The sequence below is a fragment of the Ischnura elegans genome, chromosome 10, assembly GCF_921293095.1.
Source record: "Ischnura elegans chromosome 10, ioIscEleg1.1, whole genome shotgun sequence".
Taxonomy (NCBI): domain Eukaryota; kingdom Metazoa; phylum Arthropoda; class Insecta; order Odonata; family Coenagrionidae; genus Ischnura; species Ischnura elegans.
The window spans coordinates 48,554,703-48,573,259 of NC_060255.1; the positions used below are offsets into that span (position 1 = coordinate 48,554,703).

Genomic DNA, 18,557 nt, shown 5'->3' on the forward strand with positions numbered 1-18,557 from the left:
CGGATTCGGTTGCGGTGCGCCAGTTAGTCGATTCGGTGTGGTGGGCGGGAAGCCTCAGAAGTGAAGAATTGTGAGCTCTCGGTTTAAATGCGCTCTTTCATGCGAGAATGGGGGAAAGCCGCTCTTTGATCGTATGACTTACGTTTCGGAAGCAATTGTCATGTGATATTTTTCCATTCCAATGAAACGGGAGAGGGGATCCTTCTAAGTCCTCGTGTTCTTATGGAAATCTTATCATTATCTGTGTGTTAATTTATAGTTAATTTTCCCAAAGGATAACAGGGAATTTCCTCGGTAGATAGCGTATTAGATTATGTCTCTCAGACAGATGATTTTTTTTATCCCAAGCAGTGTCAACTGCCGTAGTTTTCTCTAATTCATTTTTTCAATTTTTTTACAATCTTTTATATTTTGTTGTAAAAAATTATTATTATCAATATTTTTTTATAGAATACTCAATTATTTAAAGTAATTATTTGATAAGAATTATTTTTTTATCTTATCAGTAAATTACCGAAATAAATATGTGAGATAAATTTAAGCGTTATTGAAGAGCTATTAGATGACGTAAAGTGCAGGTAAGTCTCAATTCTAACCAAGAAACTCAGAACGTATTTGCATTATGTATGTTTATATTACACGATGATGTAGACAATTGTGTTACTTTTCTTGCTCTTAATATCAATTATTACTTGGACCATCTGAAGTTGTTACTTATTAACTATCTTATCGAATGACGAGCGTAAAGGATAGAGAAGGGTTATAATTTTCAATTTCGTGATCTACAACTGCGTACTCATTCCCTTGGGTCCACTGTAGCTTTTCCTGTGTGCTGGAGTTGAAAGCTTACTCTTGAAATTGCTGATCTGTTGCTCCTGCATCCTAAAATTGCATTTCTCTTCACGTCCGTAAGGCCGGCGCGCTGAAAAAGATAAACTCTCTCTATTTTCAAGCGTATACCCATTCAATAATTTTGCAGAATCATCTTACTCCTGCGCGGAAGCGGGCGCATCAAACAAGACGGTTATTTTTTTCTCCTTCCCCCAAATCCGAATGGACAAGGGACGCGAATTGATTTCCCCTAAGAACCAGGAAGGTATGGAATCATCCACTCCACAGCCGGAAATGCCCGACTCCTATGCGCTTGATTCCGTTTAATCGGACTGCTTCCCGTCCGACGGCTAGTAACTAGATTTCGTCTTCGCGAGTAAATATGGTGGAAAAAGCAACTGCCGGAGGAGAATGATTAACGATTCTAAATCCGGCGTGCAAACGGCGGGTGAGCTAAAATACACTCCTAGAAGGGGGAACTACACGATAAGGAAGTAGCTAGAGAGAAACGGCATTACTCTTCTACGGTTTTCTGTTCGTAATTGTGCGAGTATCTGTGTGTAGGAGAGGGTGTTTGAAGAAATTATATTGCTGTCTCGAAAAGGTACTCCTGCTCTTTCAAGACTTATGGATCGTGAGGTATGCGGAGGCGATTCGTTTGTTTTAGCAAAGAAAACTGTAGCCGTTCGGCTTTCGCTGTGGGTAATGCACTGCCATTGGCATTTTCGCAGCTCAGGAAGAATGCATCTGTGGCAAATTGCAAAGAGTTTAATTCAAAGAAAGGCAATAATGGGAGTATATTACTAGACAGTGCATGTGTATTTTTTTCGTTTTTACGCAAGGGGCATTCCTCGTGAAAATGTGCAATCTCTGCCATATTATACATATCCGCCTTTGTATTTACACCTGAAGTAGTTGACCGAATTTTTATGTCTAGTCCTACTCCACAGGGCAAGCATTAAAATATACAGGTGATTGTTTTTTTCTATCGTAGGGTTTTTAATGGTATGACTTGGTTGATTTGATTTTTTTATTTTTAGGGTGCCTCGACAACTAAAGTCATTTGCACCACCGTCAATATATAAAATCAAAATTTTAAAAGATACATTTTAAAAAATTTAAACATTCATGAAACTTTTGAAAAAGAAGGGTTAGTCAGATGATAAAAAGGATGGTCCTAGGTAATTGGCATATCCAGAATCAAGGCGTTTCTCATTCCGGTTATATTCATTTATCTATGGGTAACATTGGAATTGCTAAATTCACATTGTCAGTTATTAACTCTGATATGAGGAATTATTTTTGTCTCGCATTCTCGAACTTATCTAATTTAAAACCGATGAAAAATTCTCTCCGCTCACTCTTCGGGAAAAAAAATCATCGACTATCATTTTGATTAATGCAGTATTCAGGTTTTGTAAACGAACCCTTGGATATTCTATTGTACCTGAAAACCGTGTACCATCGTCTTTTTCCTTTTCGTCTGCCACCGATCTTCCTTGCGAGGTTCGCTTCTGTGCGCCGGGCTTTTTAATGAGAGGAACCAGACGTGAAGGCCATCCGAGCAGAAAGACTCACCGCGCGCACTTCCACGAACGCTGCCGCCGCCGTCCATCGTGTTAACAGCTCCGCCTACCGGTCGCGCACATCTCCCTCAAACCTTTTCTTTTTTTCCTCCACTCCTCGTTAATCCCCTTAGGCGAGAGAATCAGCACTCCTACGTCCGGAAGTCCTGATTGCCGCCTTCTCTACCCCGCGCCTTCACTACCTACCCGGCGCGGGGGGTAGTGGTGGAGGCACGGCGGCGCCTCCGCCAACATCCCCGCTTCTCCAACAACTCCCCCACTACAGCCCCTCCCTCGCACGTCCAGTTTATTTATACGTGTACCCGGCGGCCGTCCTCGCGTAGCGTAATCCACTTCTCTTCCTTCGCGCCGACACCCACAAGTCCTTCTCCGCTATTTCACTTCGACGGTCGCCCATCATGGCTCTCCCGTCTCTTCTTCCCGCTTTTTCATGCGTCCTAATTCCGGAAAACAGCCCCAAATGCGGACGCGAAGATACAATTCCTTATCTGGGCAAGCGTCCGTACGGCGTCGTGGCTTGGTCCCTTCGTATTCACGGGGGGTGTTGTTCCACGAAATTAATTCATTTCTTTGCTCTCATAATCCTTCACCCAGTTTTATTCAACCAGGCATCCGCGCTTCCCTCCCGCCGGGTAAACGTTTGTCCGGGGGATATAGCGTCCTTGTGGGAGCATTTTTATTCCCTACGTGAAACTTTTCCGCAAGCATGTCCGGCATCTGAGGTTTGGAAAAATAATGTCGCGCCATAAATTTTAAAACCTTATTCAAAGACTGGTTTTACCGTCATGAATGAGGGCGCGTAAGGTTACATATTTCGTCATGTTTAGCTAGAGGATTTTTTATTATAATGCTCTGGGTTTTCCACTGGCTAGGAGCGTATTTTTTTCTTGTGTTTCTTCTGTTTAGTTGTTTAAGGAAGTTAAGGTTGGGAGTAGACATCAATTTCCCCATGCTCCCAAAACTTTAGTCTATCTTCCTGCAACTCCGTACGCCCTTGATGTTCAAATCGCTGCTTAACTTATCACTATGTTTCTGACGTTCCATGCGAGATATTTCTTGATTTCCTGAAATTGTTTGTGGTCTCTAACAATATTTCTATTTGTTTACAACACGACCTCATATTATTTCCGTTTAGGGAACTTCATATTTATTTTTCTGTATGTTGAGTTATGGATCTGAAGAGATTTGAAGACAGTAATAACAGTACTACTGATTATTGATGGAGACTTTCGCGGAGTGTTGTAGCAAGGTTTTACCGACGCGGAGGTCAATCAGAAAACCATATACGCATGCAGTACTGCAGAATACTTTTCTCATGCTTTATAGCTTTTATTAGTTTACATGGGCGTAAGAAATTATTTTTGACGAGAGTGTATTTCTGAATTTTCAATAAACTTCTCCTTAATTAAGGCTCAAAAAGCACTTCGTATGCTCCTCAAAGTGATATTTGGCTTTACTTCTTCGTTATTCGTTTTCTTACATAATTATTTTTGCTGAATCCTCTATAGTAGTACGTATTCAAAGACCTCTTTGGTAGTAATCCGCATTCCAGTAAACGTTTTGGCTGTTGAAGAAACTATCATTGATTTAATCGCCTCGAAAATTTTCGTGGATTAAATATTTTTCGTTGAAAAATTAGATATTTAAGGTAGCTATTTACTAAATCTTACAAACCGTGCCCTATGAGTGTACTAACGAGGCAGCCATTAAAGCTTTATTTTTTGGCCTTTCCACGTCGCAACCTCGTAATAAGTATTTATTACACGCGCGAACATAAAATATCGGCAGATTGCTCCAGAAAAAAATGTAACGAATGAGCTGCACGAGGACTGCGTACGTTGAAATGCCATCACAGCTAATTAATTTAAGGCCCATCTCAGCGAAATTAAAATATCAAGACAGCTGAATATTCTGAACATGGCCCAGCGTAATTGCCGTGCCATGTGGATGGCCTCATCATCAATCCAGTGGCATCCTCTCCGCTTGACATAAACACTGAATATTGCCCTTTCGAATAGCCTTCGTCGGATAAAAACTAGGTTGTTAATTCGAAGTTACGATTCGCCGCGGGAACAACATGGACCATAACGGGTGGGCTTTGATGGGGGCGGGTTTGCAACCCACCCCCTTTACCCTCCCCCCGCCTCGCGGAGCATGGACGGTTCCTATAAATCAAGGCGCTATCCAACTCCTACAGCCTAGCTCGGTGCGGCAAGCCCGCCTGTGCGAACACATCGGCATTCCTTCTCGCCAGTATTTCATCGTTAGCGGTCAAAATTTAAACGGGCCCGTCTCCCGGTGTCCCCGTTGATGCTGTCGCTGACCGAACGCCGCCATTTTTTCGCCCACCCCCTGGTCGCTCGTATCTGCGTATGTCCCTCTCCTGTCTCATCCCTCAAATGTCATCGCTACCATCCCGTCACATCCTTTTATATTTAAACCTCGCCGCGCGCGCGAAATGCGAGGCCCATTCCCAGTGTACAAGCTCGCGGTGGCAACGGATTGTCATCGCTTCGTCTCCGCTTTAATTATTCGGCATTTTCACCCCGCCCACTTGAGTGATGGCCTAGGCCATAATAATCATTATCCAACTTTGAAGTTGAGAGTTGTGCCGTGTTGGTTGGATTAGCGCCGCGAGTTTTGTCCCGGCCTTTGTGAGGTCTCAGGTTTGACCTCAAGTAGTGGCTTAAATTGATTCTTTGATCATGCGATTCTAGATAGGATGTTGACGGGTTTGTAGGACTTGATGCTTCTATTGTTTTAGCTCTATTTTGAGAAGCAAAATGTCGAATAAAATTATTTTTGTGGAAGTAAATTTTGTGGAAGCGGAATATAATAAGTTTCTGTGGAAGTAGCCAATGCTGTAAGTTACACTTTACAGCATTGCACTAAAGCAATAGATAAACTATTGCATATTAGTAGACGTGGTTATTTGGCATTTTCTCCGCGTCCTTGGGTGATGGCCTGGCGCATAATGTCACTATCTAACTTCACAGTGAGGAGTCATGCCATGTTGGTTGGTTTAGGGCCGTGGGTTTTGTTCGGGTCTTAATGAGGCCTCAGGTCTGATCCTAAGTATTGACTTAAATTGAAATAGGCCGATGACGGTGATTTTCCCTGTTGGGCTAGTTACTTCTACTGTTATGGCTCTATTTCGAGAAGCAAAAGGCCGAATGAAGCAATTTTTGTGGAAGTAAGTCATGCTTACACAGCGTTGGGCTAAAGCAAAACGTTAAAATAGTACATATTAATAGACGGGATATAAGTATTTGTCATTTTTTCCGCCAACTTGGGTGATGGCGTGGCGGATGATATCAGTATCCAACTTCGCAGTGCGGAGCAATGCCATGTTGGTTGGATTAGCACCTTGGGTTTTATCCGGGCCTTTTCAAGGACTCAGTTTGATCCCTGGTGATGGCTTAGCTTGGTTCTTTGATCATACCTAACGAAATTGGACGTTGTCTGACACTTTTCTTGTTTGGCTACCTCTACTGTTTTCGACACAATTTGAGGAGGTAAATATCGAAATTAAAATTTTGGTTGGAAGAATATAGCTGTATTAACAGCAATAAAATTTGACTTAAGTCGTAGTGGTGTGAGGTAGTTCATGCTCATAGTTTTAACGTACTTGCCATATTCTCCGACAACTTGGGTGATCACCTGGGACATTCTACTCATCATCCTATTTTGATGTACAGCGTCGTGCCGAGTTGGTCTGATTAGTGTTGTGGATTTTTTCTAGGGTTTTGTGAGGTCTTCGGTTTGATCCCTGGTGGTGGATTGAATGTTTATTTTGATCATGCGTTTCGGCAGTGGGCGTAGTTGTGGAATTTCTTTATCCACTTGAATTGCCCCACAGTTGTCTGAGTTCAGAGGATTAAACTGAATTTCTTGCTGCATTTTTTTTCATCAAACCAAGTAATGATATTTTCACAGTATTGGGCAGTTATATGGGCTCATATTACCTTATTGAGCCCTTTCTTCGCCCAGTTGAGTGATACGCCCAGCTGTCATGGTAAACATCCGTGTTGGGTGGTCGTATTTGTATTGAGGATTTTCTCTGGATCTTTGATTGGCCAGTTTTGATCCCGGATGGTGGTCAATATTGATTCTTTTATCATACATAACACTGGTGGACATTGTCATTAACTTCCCTACCTCAATTTACTTCTTTGAAATTTTTGGAATGCACTCATGTTCAAAGATCTTGTTGTAATGCATTAATTGTGAAAATTTCAATAGGATGAACTTTCTACCTAAGCTAAACATGATTTAAAATCCCCTTCTGATTATTTTAATTTAAGACCTCTCGAAAATAGTGAATTGAAGTTAAGAAATAGCATTCAATTTTATATTCTTGTAATTAATGAACATCATTTCAATGTATATAGGAATGGCGAAATGTAAGCGATTTATTGGTTAGGGATACGCAGTTGATTGAATCATGATTATTTATTCTTGTGCAAGCGAGTCCGTTTGAAATCCTAATAGACTACGTCGAGTTTTGAATAGTTAGATGGTCTGATTATGCATCTGGTAGTGAGGATGATTTACTAAAGGATTTATCTGATTTATTAGAACCAGTTGCTCTGCTGCTTTGTTTTGACCACACCGATATTTTGATGAGGAAATATGGTGATGAACCCTTATGGGAACAGTGAATGCATTGAATCTCCATAAAATTGTGAATCGATTGGTAGAATACTAAATCATCATTACCATTCATAAGTCAACCTGATATACGTGCTAGAATAGGATTACGAGGTGTTATGGGAAAGAATATTCTACGTCAATTGAAACTAGTCATCTCTTGGACATTCCGGAACAGATCAATTTCCCGGCAGATGACGTTGACGAATGATTTATAGGAGATGGCCGAGGTAGCATTAAAATATAATATTGCATTAATTTTTAATGCTGGAAACATGTGCTGAATGTATGCGGCGATATGCAGCAGTTTACCGATAGCCCGGATAAAAAGTTGAGCCCAAGCGTTGATTTTAATTTTCCATATATTTATACAACTTTAATTCTTTAAACCGTCGTCAATTCATTAATTGCTCTAAAAATCTCGTGAAAAATCGTGTAGCTGTGCACACAAGGGAATTAATTTCAATCCCTCTCCACTCCCGATTGAATATTCTATTCATCTGCTATTGTTTTTCGGGGATTGGGAAAATGATTTTTTCCTAACCCAATGATTTTCTGTGTATTAATGAGAAGGATGAATACAGGTCGCGTGATTTGGTAAAAAAAAAGTTTTCGCTGCATTGCTGCGATTATCGACGGTTGATCGTGGGTCACCCGTGTTAAAGGATTCCTCTGTTTCTAGGATTAGGACTAATTGGAATGTATGCGAAAGGGGCATTCGTTCTATCGCTTTCCAGAAGCGTGATTTTCGCCCATCAGTCCACGTTTTTTGCGCTCACTGTTCCGGATGGAGGCGTCATAAATTTATATAGATGTTGAATATCCCATCATCTAGAGGATTAATTTTCTATTCAACTTAGGAATGGACTATTTCCTTTATTGTTTTTGCTGTTCCCCGTTTCGGCATTGCATTGTGATTTAGTTTTCCAATAGTGTTGTTGGAAAAATAATTCGAAAATATTTATTATGTTAGCGAAATTACCAATATAAAAGAAGACAATTCACACGTTTTCGGTGGTCTAATTTTTCCAAACTCTATCCTTGGCAATAAGAGTATTGGTACCCATTCGGAATCTGTGATGATAGTGGGAAAAACTTTTCCGATGATTTTTTGTTTAAAGTTTTCTACTTTGATTAAAAACTGCAAATCCAAGACCGCGGTTGTACCCGTACTCTGGGAAGTAATACTCAGTGTGGTAGAGGTGCGGCACTGAAGGAGAAAATGAAATACGTGTTCAATATTACGCTTATGTTTGCCTTAATATATGCATCGAGCATTGAATTTTCTCGCTGAAAGGAAAATATGTCCATCGTACGCGGCTCTAATGAAATATTACTTAAATGGAATTGATACATAAATCTGTAAATTTCATGAGATTTGCAACTAAAACACTATTCTTGCTTCCCGGATTGCTATAAGTATTAAGAGATGAGTGTCTAATTTGATGGTAGTAGGACAAAATTGGACTTGGGCACTGTGCAGATCTAGCCGAAGCATTCGAATTGCACAGCGTTTTTCTATTGAGGATATGTATATTTCCATAATTTCGTACTTAGTCGATTTGTGGTGCAGTTTTCACGCTCCTAAATTTCTTTGCAATGTAAGGTAAATAAAGATGAAATGTCAGTAAGGATGTAAAGTGATTAAATTTTAAACATATTCATGGATAATGTGCCTTATTATTTGTTCATTGGTGTTAGATATTTATACATGAAAATTGTACGTACGAGATTAAATTTGACTTCTTGAAATTATATATTTCGTCCGGACGCAAACGAAACCAATTTCATTTTTGATGCTTTTGACATAGTTCAATTTACGAAAGGAAGAATAGCTTATACTTTTATTAAAACTTAATCTCTACTCTTGAGTTAATTTTATGCTGCGTACGAAAGCCCATAATCAGCATTTTTCTGCTCATAAGTATTGCTCATCCCCAATAAATTGTTACTCGTAATGAAGGAAGAGGACTGCTGATTCATCGGTGTTTTAATTTTGATGAACTCCCGTCTTCGGTTCCAAACCGTAATTGGTTATAACGTATTTTGATTGAATATCGTCGATAGTCATATGATTATTTACTCAGATGTTTCAATTATTCAGTATCATTGATGATTTTTGCAAATGACCTTCTTATTCGAAATGACCTGATAAAAACAACTCTCACCCATAAAATTAATAGCCATGTCACGACCAAATATTCGGTTTTAATGAAATGTGCGCCTCTTTGATGCATGAAATCGAGCCAGGCGTTTTGCATCTGCTTTGAATCAATCAATTTCTCACTTAGGGTGATTCTGCATTCCAGTCATCAGAGGACGTGATTGGACTAGCAATTTCATACCAGGTAGGTTCGTTGAAGCCGATAACAGTCAAACTATCTAGTTCAATTGATGCGTATTAGTTCCCCATAGCCGATCGCAAAAACGTGTTACCGGGATGGTGGGCTGATAGAACCAGGAAGTTGTAAAATTTTAGAATATTTGCTTACTGCCAAAACTTTCCGGGTTTTAAGTTTTTTGGGATACTATTGCGAAATTTTCTATTCTTCGCATTTTTTGTGGTGACGAGCTTTGTATGAATTTAATTACTGGTAAACATTACTGGCATGCATGGAAATATTATTATGGTGTGCATGAATGCAGTTGCAGTATTCTGTTTTGCGCAGTAAATTTTATCATCATTTTGTAATTGTATTTATTTAATATTTACATGTTTTATAAGTCCAATGAGCAACCTAAGATTGGGGTTTATTTTTAGATTATCGAAGAAAAACTGTATTTAAAAGATATATGTACAGGTTTTATTACTCGAAAAGTATCACTGGATAATGTAAATTCTTTGCTCGCACTCTTTTAAGTTCAATTACTTTCTAGATTCTCTGAGATTAATACTTATATATTCGTGGGCTATGAAAATTTACCGAATCTGGCAAAGATAATTGTACCCACTTATGCCACACTATTCCTCCGATCACTTTGAAAGAGTTGGCCTTACGTTTCGGGGTATATATTAGTTGTTATCATTTCCTTAATTACGAATCTTTTTCGAAAATAGAAAAAAGATGCGTGATTGCTGAAAAGTGTGCGTATTTTTTGTACTGGCCTTTCTTGTCTGTTTTTTAGCGCTTAAGTGTAAAGGTTTTTATTAGCTTTACACCATTTTATCGATTAATAATCGTTTCAATTCTAATTTTTAAGTAACTAATAACGCTATGTATCGGTAAAGAAGAAAAAAGACAGCTGAAAATGTGAGTTACATGTTTGTGGTCGTACAGGCCCATCAAATGCACTATGGGATTGATCCTGCAAACCTGAATTACATTAATTATTAAGTATTGAATGGTTGCGGTGATTATTATTAATACATTTTCAAAGACTTTTATTCATGTTTGGTCAATTCTAATTCATTCATGTTTGTATTCTTGCAGAATGGCGGTGCGAAGGATGGCTTCGACATGAACGTTGTTCCGGCGTGGCAGCGCGGTTACACCGGAAAAGGCGTCGTGGTCTCCATATTGGACGATGGCATTCAGACCAACCACCCGGATCTCGCCCTCAATTATGTGAGTACAGACGCGTGGTTCTTTTTATTGCAAATTTTAGGGTCAATTTTTAGATGAAGTTTGGTGTCGTCTCGAATGTAATTCATTTACTTTTCTTACCGTGCCATTTTTTTTTTAATAATAAACGGATGTTGGAGGTTTTATTGCTGGCCTCGGCTATTGGGTGCTACGCAGTTATCATGCGTGCTTGTCGACGAGCTCACTGAGCTCATTCACATGGGATGATTCTGCATCACATTTGGGTGGGAGGATCATGACCTGGGTGCTTGGAGTATAGAATATCCCCTGGTAGAGAGGGGCTTTTTTATAGTAGGGGGTGCTACGTTCTATGATAAATATAATTAATAATCTATAACGTTTGGGACTCATAGTCATGCAGTTTGATATAAACTCCAGTTACAAGGGTACAAAAACTATGTAACTAGCAAAAATTTTAAATGTTTATAAAAATCCACCCCTAGCTCTTTGTACCAAGGTTTACGTATTCAATGGCATTTGATGAGGCCCACAGTAGGTCTCTTATGTTTAGGCACCCGTTAGCTCGCTTCCATTCCCAATGTATTCGCTAAAAGCTTGTTTTAAAATTTTAATGTCTTTTTATTTTCAGTGTAGCTAGGGTGATTCATAATACACATTTATTATTTTTGCGAATAAATAATTTTTATTTTCCTTAAATGCTTGTAACATTTCATTTATTTGGTCGGTTGAAATTTTTTAAAGAATTTTAACAAAATTATTTACCTTTACTTGGTGTGGCTCTTGAGTTGAGAACTTGGAAATAGCTTTTGGGTGTTCGCAAATAAAACAAGCGGCGTACATTGTTGCGCGAGCGGGTGTTAAAAAAAGCTCAATTTTATGTCAATGCTAGGTAATTTCTAATAATACAGAATTACTTTGCATTAGTCCTAATACCTTTCGAAAGTCTTTTGAATCGATGTCATGTTGAAGTTGTGATTTTATATTACTTAACTTACTAGTCTAGGTTGTAATGAGGCTAGTTACGGCAAGTGAAGTTGTCGGGAATGGAGTACACACGCTATCATCTTAAAATGTCTGTTCATATAGAGTGGTTAGTGGTCAATTTTTATAATTGTCATAGGTAAAGCATTTTTATGCTCCTTGCATCTCTTTTAAAAGCTTTTGCCATCAGCGTCTGTAATTAAGACACTAATAAAATAAAAAATCTATAACTACAAGGCATTTAATGCTATACATTTCGTACCTGTCTGAAGGAGCCGCTATCAAGCAAGAAGAATTATGCGATAGATTAAAAGTTTTCTGGAAAAATGAAATATAATACCATGACTGATAACGTAAGTAATAATTCCAAATAATGCGTCAACATTGATGAGAAAGGATGAATATTTGAGTGGGAGTGATGCTTCCTCACCCGGCAGAAGGCGCTCCCCATTGTCGCACCCATACTGGTGGCTCGCTAGGTAAATTTATATCGCCAAGCCGTAGGGATCTGCAGCAGGCACTCAAAAGGAATTATTATCGGATAATTTCGCATCCAGACCGATGATAAGAGCCATTTGCCGAGCACTTGCGTTCCCTCCACCCGTTTAGGCCCTCCAAGAAACCCTGCAGTAATTTCCTTTCCAAGCTCTTGATGCCAATTTATGCCTAGCATCTACTTCCAAGTTCTTCGTTCATATCTGGGGTACTCCTCACCGTTTTATTAGAAATGGTCTACTCGCTCATTTCTTTGGCCAACAATTTGCCAGCTGTAGATAATATTGTGAATAGTTAATATAATCATTGATTTTTCAGGCTTGATTTTGTGGAAGTTCGATGTATTCAATATAAAAGAACACAAATGGTTATTTCCACACTTTTAATTCAAAATCAACATCAAATCACAACCGACCATGGTTTCATCACATTGTGTTATTTTCAAGGGGATACAACCTGCACTTTCTAAGTTCAAAACTTTTAGCATTGCTACTGGGAAATTACGTTTATTTCCACTACTTCTTACCGATATTCAAGTCGATTAATTTCCTCAGATGAGATAACTTTTAACGTAGTTTAACTACGCGGTATAGAAAAAGGATATATATAGCGGTAATTTTTATGATTTTCTTATTTTGTTTTCGAAAAAAAATACTTGAAAATTATGCCATTTTGGAGACCGCTGCGCTGAGCTGAGACATCTTGTGAGGAAAAATTGTTTATTCAAACTTATGATTAGCTCAATTTGCTTATTGAGCATGTATTTATCTCTCGATAATTTTTATTTTGTATTTTTAGTGGAATATGAAACGTTATTTACTTATTCCTCAAAACACCCATTCATTTTCCTGTGCTAAAATTGAGGAAATGGGTGTATGCAATTAGTTTTTAGGGACTCTTCCGATTATCAGTTGAGGAATTGCTTGGAAGGAGCAATAAAATTTAAATATATGTCGGGGTATAAGTCTAGGGACTATATTAAACTGAAAACGGCCCATTCAGTGGTAATTGTTCTACAGACTGAAGAATGAGAAATGGGTGGGGTTTACTGCGTCCCCTATCCGCAGTTCCTTTTATTACCTCTCAAACTCCTGGGATATTTAATTCAATTCTCGTTTCACAGAGAAGTGAATAGCCATTGGTCAAATAATCTGGATGAATTCGTTTTATAGATGCTATTGAATCTTCCTTAATTTGAAACTATTCTCGGAAATGAATTTCGTCCTTGGTCACGAACCGTCCCCTATAGGCTATAGCCTAATTTAGTCGGCAATTTTCTATATGTAATTCCCTAGTTGGCCCTCTTTATCTCGTTTCTCTAAACAACTTTCTTTAGTGCTAATTTTATTTTATATTATTTTATGTTTGCGTAATCGCTTTGAGGTAAAGTAATAAAACAGGAACTTAACCAAGTTTACAGAAACGCTTCGTTAAAATGTGTCGTATCCCTGTTATTGGAGGCAAAGCTCATGCGCTGCTTTTAAAGTAATTGAATTGCGGAAATATCAATTCGGAACGAAGACACAGCATTATTTGAGTTCCAATATTATGGAGACCTCTGGTGAGAAATTCAGCGTACGGAAGCAGGCTACCCTTTTTCGTCCGCAATTAAGATCAATTTGAGAAACTCATGGTTCATTTATTTACTCCAGATTTCTCTCCTTCCAGTGTTTAAGAACACCTTGAAACCTCCAAGCAGCAGCTTTCTGCGGTGTACTCTTTTTGCGTCCTTGTTTTGTAATTTCATTAAGAGATGAGAGAATGTAAACAGAAAACCTTTATCAAATTAAAGAATTGCTTTGCTTGATGTTGAGCCCGAAATCGCGGGACCTTATTGCCGGAATTGGTTTCCGAATCAGCACGATGTATTTTTTTTTGCAATTCGTACCCCCGAACATACGTCGCTGTGATAAGGCTAGGGGATGGGAGAGAGGAATGGAAGCTGCGTCAAACTAATCGTAGGATTGTTGACTAATGATGATGTCCCCCGAGCAATTCGATATGATTCATATTCTATTTGTATTTGTGTTCTTTTTTTATCGAATGTTATTCTCTGAATGCGTGGCCAAAGGGAAAAATATTTTTAATTGTATGACATGTGCTGACTGAAAATATAAGTGGCGTAACTATTTTCTCCCATTTTTAAGAATGCGAGTTATAAAAAGTGTGGGAAACATTATTTTCCGGACACATTTATTTGATCGAGATAGATTCATAGGCTCTCCAAAAGCAATTATATTTGCCGTTGTATTTGAATTTTTGTTACGTTGTCAGAATCGTATGTTGGAACAATGAGAGGTTAGAAAGCATTCCCGAGGTTTTCTATTAGGATTACATTTATTTGTTAATTATTTTCGTGATCAGTGAACGAAATACTTAGGAATACTTTAAATTGAATGTATATATAATGAATAACTGATTTTACGTAAATATGTATATAGAATACAAGTGTGCGTTTCAACCAACCAATTCCTTGTGAAAAAAACTTTTCAAATCCATGCTGCTAAATTAACTCATGACTCATCGTAAAGAATGATAATCGGTTTGAATAAACTTTAATATCTACATTTAAACGTATGCTATTATCTTTTTCAAAGAGAGAAATATACTTTATATGAACAATGAGCAAAGGAAGGAAATTTTTTCGTTACCAATATGGTGCTGCATTATTAGTTATAAAATTATCTTCCGGTTCGACTAGAGAAACGAATTTATACAAAAGGTTAGTTGTACTTCCCATTGTTAAAAAATCATTTAAAAATTGTTAGTGCATATTTTTAATATGAAACCTCATCAGTGGTACAAATCTTTCAAACTTACGCTGCTTCGTGGTCATAAAAAAGAATTCTAATGGCAGGCTTATGATTCTTTCAGTTGCTACGTGTAATGAACACCGTCCTCTCTCTCATGCAGTATTCAATAGGATTGCCGTCACAATAATTATCCACGGCCGTCGCGGCTCTCTTGTTGCCCCTTCGTCTCATGAGAACCCTCTCGGCGGGCCACGCATTCTAATAACCCCCCTTGGCTGCGGCGACGTCACCGCTCAGGGCCTTGTCCCTCTATTTTCCTAATTAAGACGCCTCCTTTGGTCTGATTCAGCAGCCCGCCGTCGTGAGGAGCCACCATCGAGGGCCGACTCGTCCAATCAAATTTCTCTTCAAGGCAGATTGCTCCATTCACGCAACGTGACCGTGGGTCTGGGCGGGAAATTCCCCCCGTATAGCTTCGCCGCGCGTAACACAGTGAAAGATCTTACTAGCAATGGCTTGGCACTTCAGGCCGCGAAGAACACCTTGGACGAGACTAGTCAAATGGCTCATTCTGTGCGGTTAGAGGTCGCCTCAAAAACTTCACCCCTCCTCGTGAATGACTCTTGATTTGCCCCTAGGCAAGTGTAAAACCTCAGTTGTCCATGCACTTACATTGCAGGCGGCGGAGCTAAGCATTGCGGATAAGTTCATCTCTGCGAGCATCGGAAAATTAGCACGTCGCGTACGTCAGTGCCTCGGCGAAGCGTCTTAATTTTTTAAATCTCGAACGTCTCTCCTCGCTCCGATGAAATAGATCACTCGGCGGGGTGCTGAACGCGGCCACCTCGTATTCATCCCCGCTTCAGAGAATCGACTGCACGAGGACTCGATTCTGCTCGGAATATTAATCTAAAGATTGCTTGTCTTTCAAAGGTTAAGGTAGCATGAGCGCTGAGTGTTTGCTAGTGCTCGTGAAAGATGACTCATCTGTTCGTGAGCAAACTATTTTAGCAGGGAGCTGTGTTTCTGACAAGCGATACCCCTAACCACGTTGTCGTGCGTGTGGTTTATGACGTAAGGGAAAATTTTCCTTGGAAAGCTGTGTACTTCACTATTTTGAGGCCGGCACCAACCCTTGTGGGAACGAGAAAATTTTATTTTTTAATAATACGTATAATTTTTAATATCGGTTTTCATTTTAATTTCAGATTTCTTTGTACTACATTATTGTTGCATGATTGTATTTCCTTCTCAAACTATGAAATTCATATTTTTGCCGACAAAGTTTTATTTGCACTGGCGGTTTTCAATTGAAATGTTGGTTACTTTGCACAAATGATCAAAAAACTGTCCGTTCTGGTAGGGTGGCGCTACAATCGGTTTCGTTAAAAATGTAGCTTTTTTTGTGCCGTATTGACTTTTGATATTACTGTGATGTCCGAAATTGAACAGATTATCGCGCGTAAATAATTAGCGGTGGGCTCATGTAGTCTAAGTAATCGAATATTCATATCCAGTATCAGATGACGCATTTATTTTCCTCAAAAACGCTGGCAGTTGTCTGTTAACGGAAGAGTATTATCGCCTACCAGTCAGCAATAGCGAAACTATTAGCTCTAATGACCCCTGTTTATAATTTTTAAAAATCAGTTTGTTGTATACTGGAATGCAAGTTAGCCTTTCGCCTATTTCAGCGTCGTTCATTATCGCTACACCAATTTCTCATATCTGAAAGCAGTTTATCCGAAAGTGCCTATTTTCCTCATCGTTCAGTTTTTTCCTGCATCAAAACTTGTGTTTTTTCCTCATTTCCTTACTCGAAACACCGCTTATATTCTATGCTGTCGTTTTACTGCCTTCAGTTTTTTCTCCAACATTTATTCCGATTTATTCCCGTCACCAACGGCACTACAAATACCCTATTCCCATTTTCGATACGCGTTTGAGCACGTTCCCACCTTTTTTCTCCCTTTTGCATGATTTTTCCAATGCTGTGCGATTTAAATGACATCTTGGGCGGAACACTCATAAGCGCCGTTGCCTACGGTTTGTATATGCAAAAGTTCCCTTCCGTTAAAAGATTTCTATATGCAGGGCGCGCTTGCTTGCTTTCCTCTGACTTTGAGTTTTGAGGGTGCTAATCTTACCGGTAGTTCCTTTGACTGCGGGGCTCCACTTACGTGACTTCTCCAATGTTACGGAGGAATCGCAAAAGCGTCGGGCGTTCGTTCCCGTACACAGGGTTCGCTCACTTTCCTCACGACTCAAACCGTCACCTCCCTTCAACCCCTTCTCCAACGCGTCCCCAGGCGGTGGTTTAGAGGCACTAGTCGGACTGGATCCAAAACTGGAGGGTGGGACCCGCGTGATGAGATTTCGTTAATTGCTCGGGCGTAAACTTCGCCGAGGATTTATGCATCTCCCTATCCCATCCCCCTCGTTCATCCTCTGATCTCCGCTTCGTTTTCGTGGCGCCAGGATGTTGGCTTCGACCTGTATAACAGGAGAAAACTCCTCGTTTCGATCACAACGCCCATTGTGGGCTTTTATTTGTTTCGTATGTTTTTCATCTACTGAGTTGAAAAGTGTTATTTTAAACTTATATGTCATATGACGGGGTGAGAAGCGAAGGGGTGCAAGTGATTTTTTTTCTAAGCTTGGTACAAAAATTGGGTAAAGAAAACAAACGAGATCATTCAGGTAATATTTAGGTGTGCATTTTATTTTCCCCTCTATGTCAGCACAGAACAAAGGCTCACTCAAGTTTCAAAGACAAAACTCACTCAAAGACTTCCTCTGGTTTTTGGATATTTCATCTGTCAATTTCTGAACCTAACTCTGTTCAGAAAAAAAAATCATATGTACCCCATGGCTTCTCAACCCCTCATATTATATCTTTGAAGGTGATGATATGGATAGTTTTATATACCTCGAAATGCAATATATCCACGAATCAGGCAATGAGACCATTCAAATATTAGCTAAATTAACGGAATGATTAATTTGTTTTTTGCTCTTTCGATCAATATACTAAAGAGCCACATTCCATGGTATCAGGAGGGAAAGATTTTCATGGTGTCACAAAGACAATCATTGATAAGTCTTATCTATTTTTTACATGTTCGATTACGTGTTGACTAGGGTATTAAAAAACTTTGGGCCGAAATAATTCAGAAATAGCTAAACGTCTGGCTCCTAACCAACGGAGTTCAATTTTTTCGTCTTTCCTGTCTTACTATGACTTCCATGTTCCGCAGCTCGTTTTTTTTTCCTCATACACTTGCGGACTTGCTCAAATACCATGGGTGTGACTATTTATGAAATTAAACAAAAATCCGCTCCAATTATTCATTTTCTTTGAGATAAAAGCTTGCATTCATCCTTTATTGTTGCCCTAAATAGTGATTTTTGAGTTTGATCTATCTAATGACACAGAAAAATCATTTTCAGTAAAAAAAACTCCTCACGTTTGCTATGAATTTCTTTCCTCGACGTGGTGAATTTCGTTATTTTTTAAATTCAAAATCCATCTCTCTGCGCGTAATTTGCATGAGTAATGATTAGGGCCAATGCGGAATCCAGTGATGGTATTGTTAATTTCGCTCCAGTAAATTTGTTTCTCTTTCCTCTAAATCCTCGTGGGTGATAATCCCTCTCCTCTTTTTCCCCTTCCTTTATCTTTATTCTCTGTGTTACCACCGGACAACCCAGTCATT

The 18,557-nt window shown here is 39.1% G+C and overlaps 1 protein-coding gene across 1 annotated transcript in view; it reads left to right on the forward strand.

The window, feature by feature from the left end:
• The window catches only part of LOC124166899 (furin-like protease 2), a 673,945-nt gene that overhangs the window by 177,465 nt on the left and 477,923 nt on the right, over window positions 1-18,557 (forward strand). Inside the window, exon 2 of the mRNA XM_046544607.1 lies at window positions 10,499-10,633. Coding sequence (XP_046400563.1) covers window positions 10,526-10,633 — 108 coding nt within the window. The 5' untranslated portion in view covers window positions 10,499-10,525. The remainder of the gene's footprint in view (window positions 1-10,498; window positions 10,634-18,557) is intronic.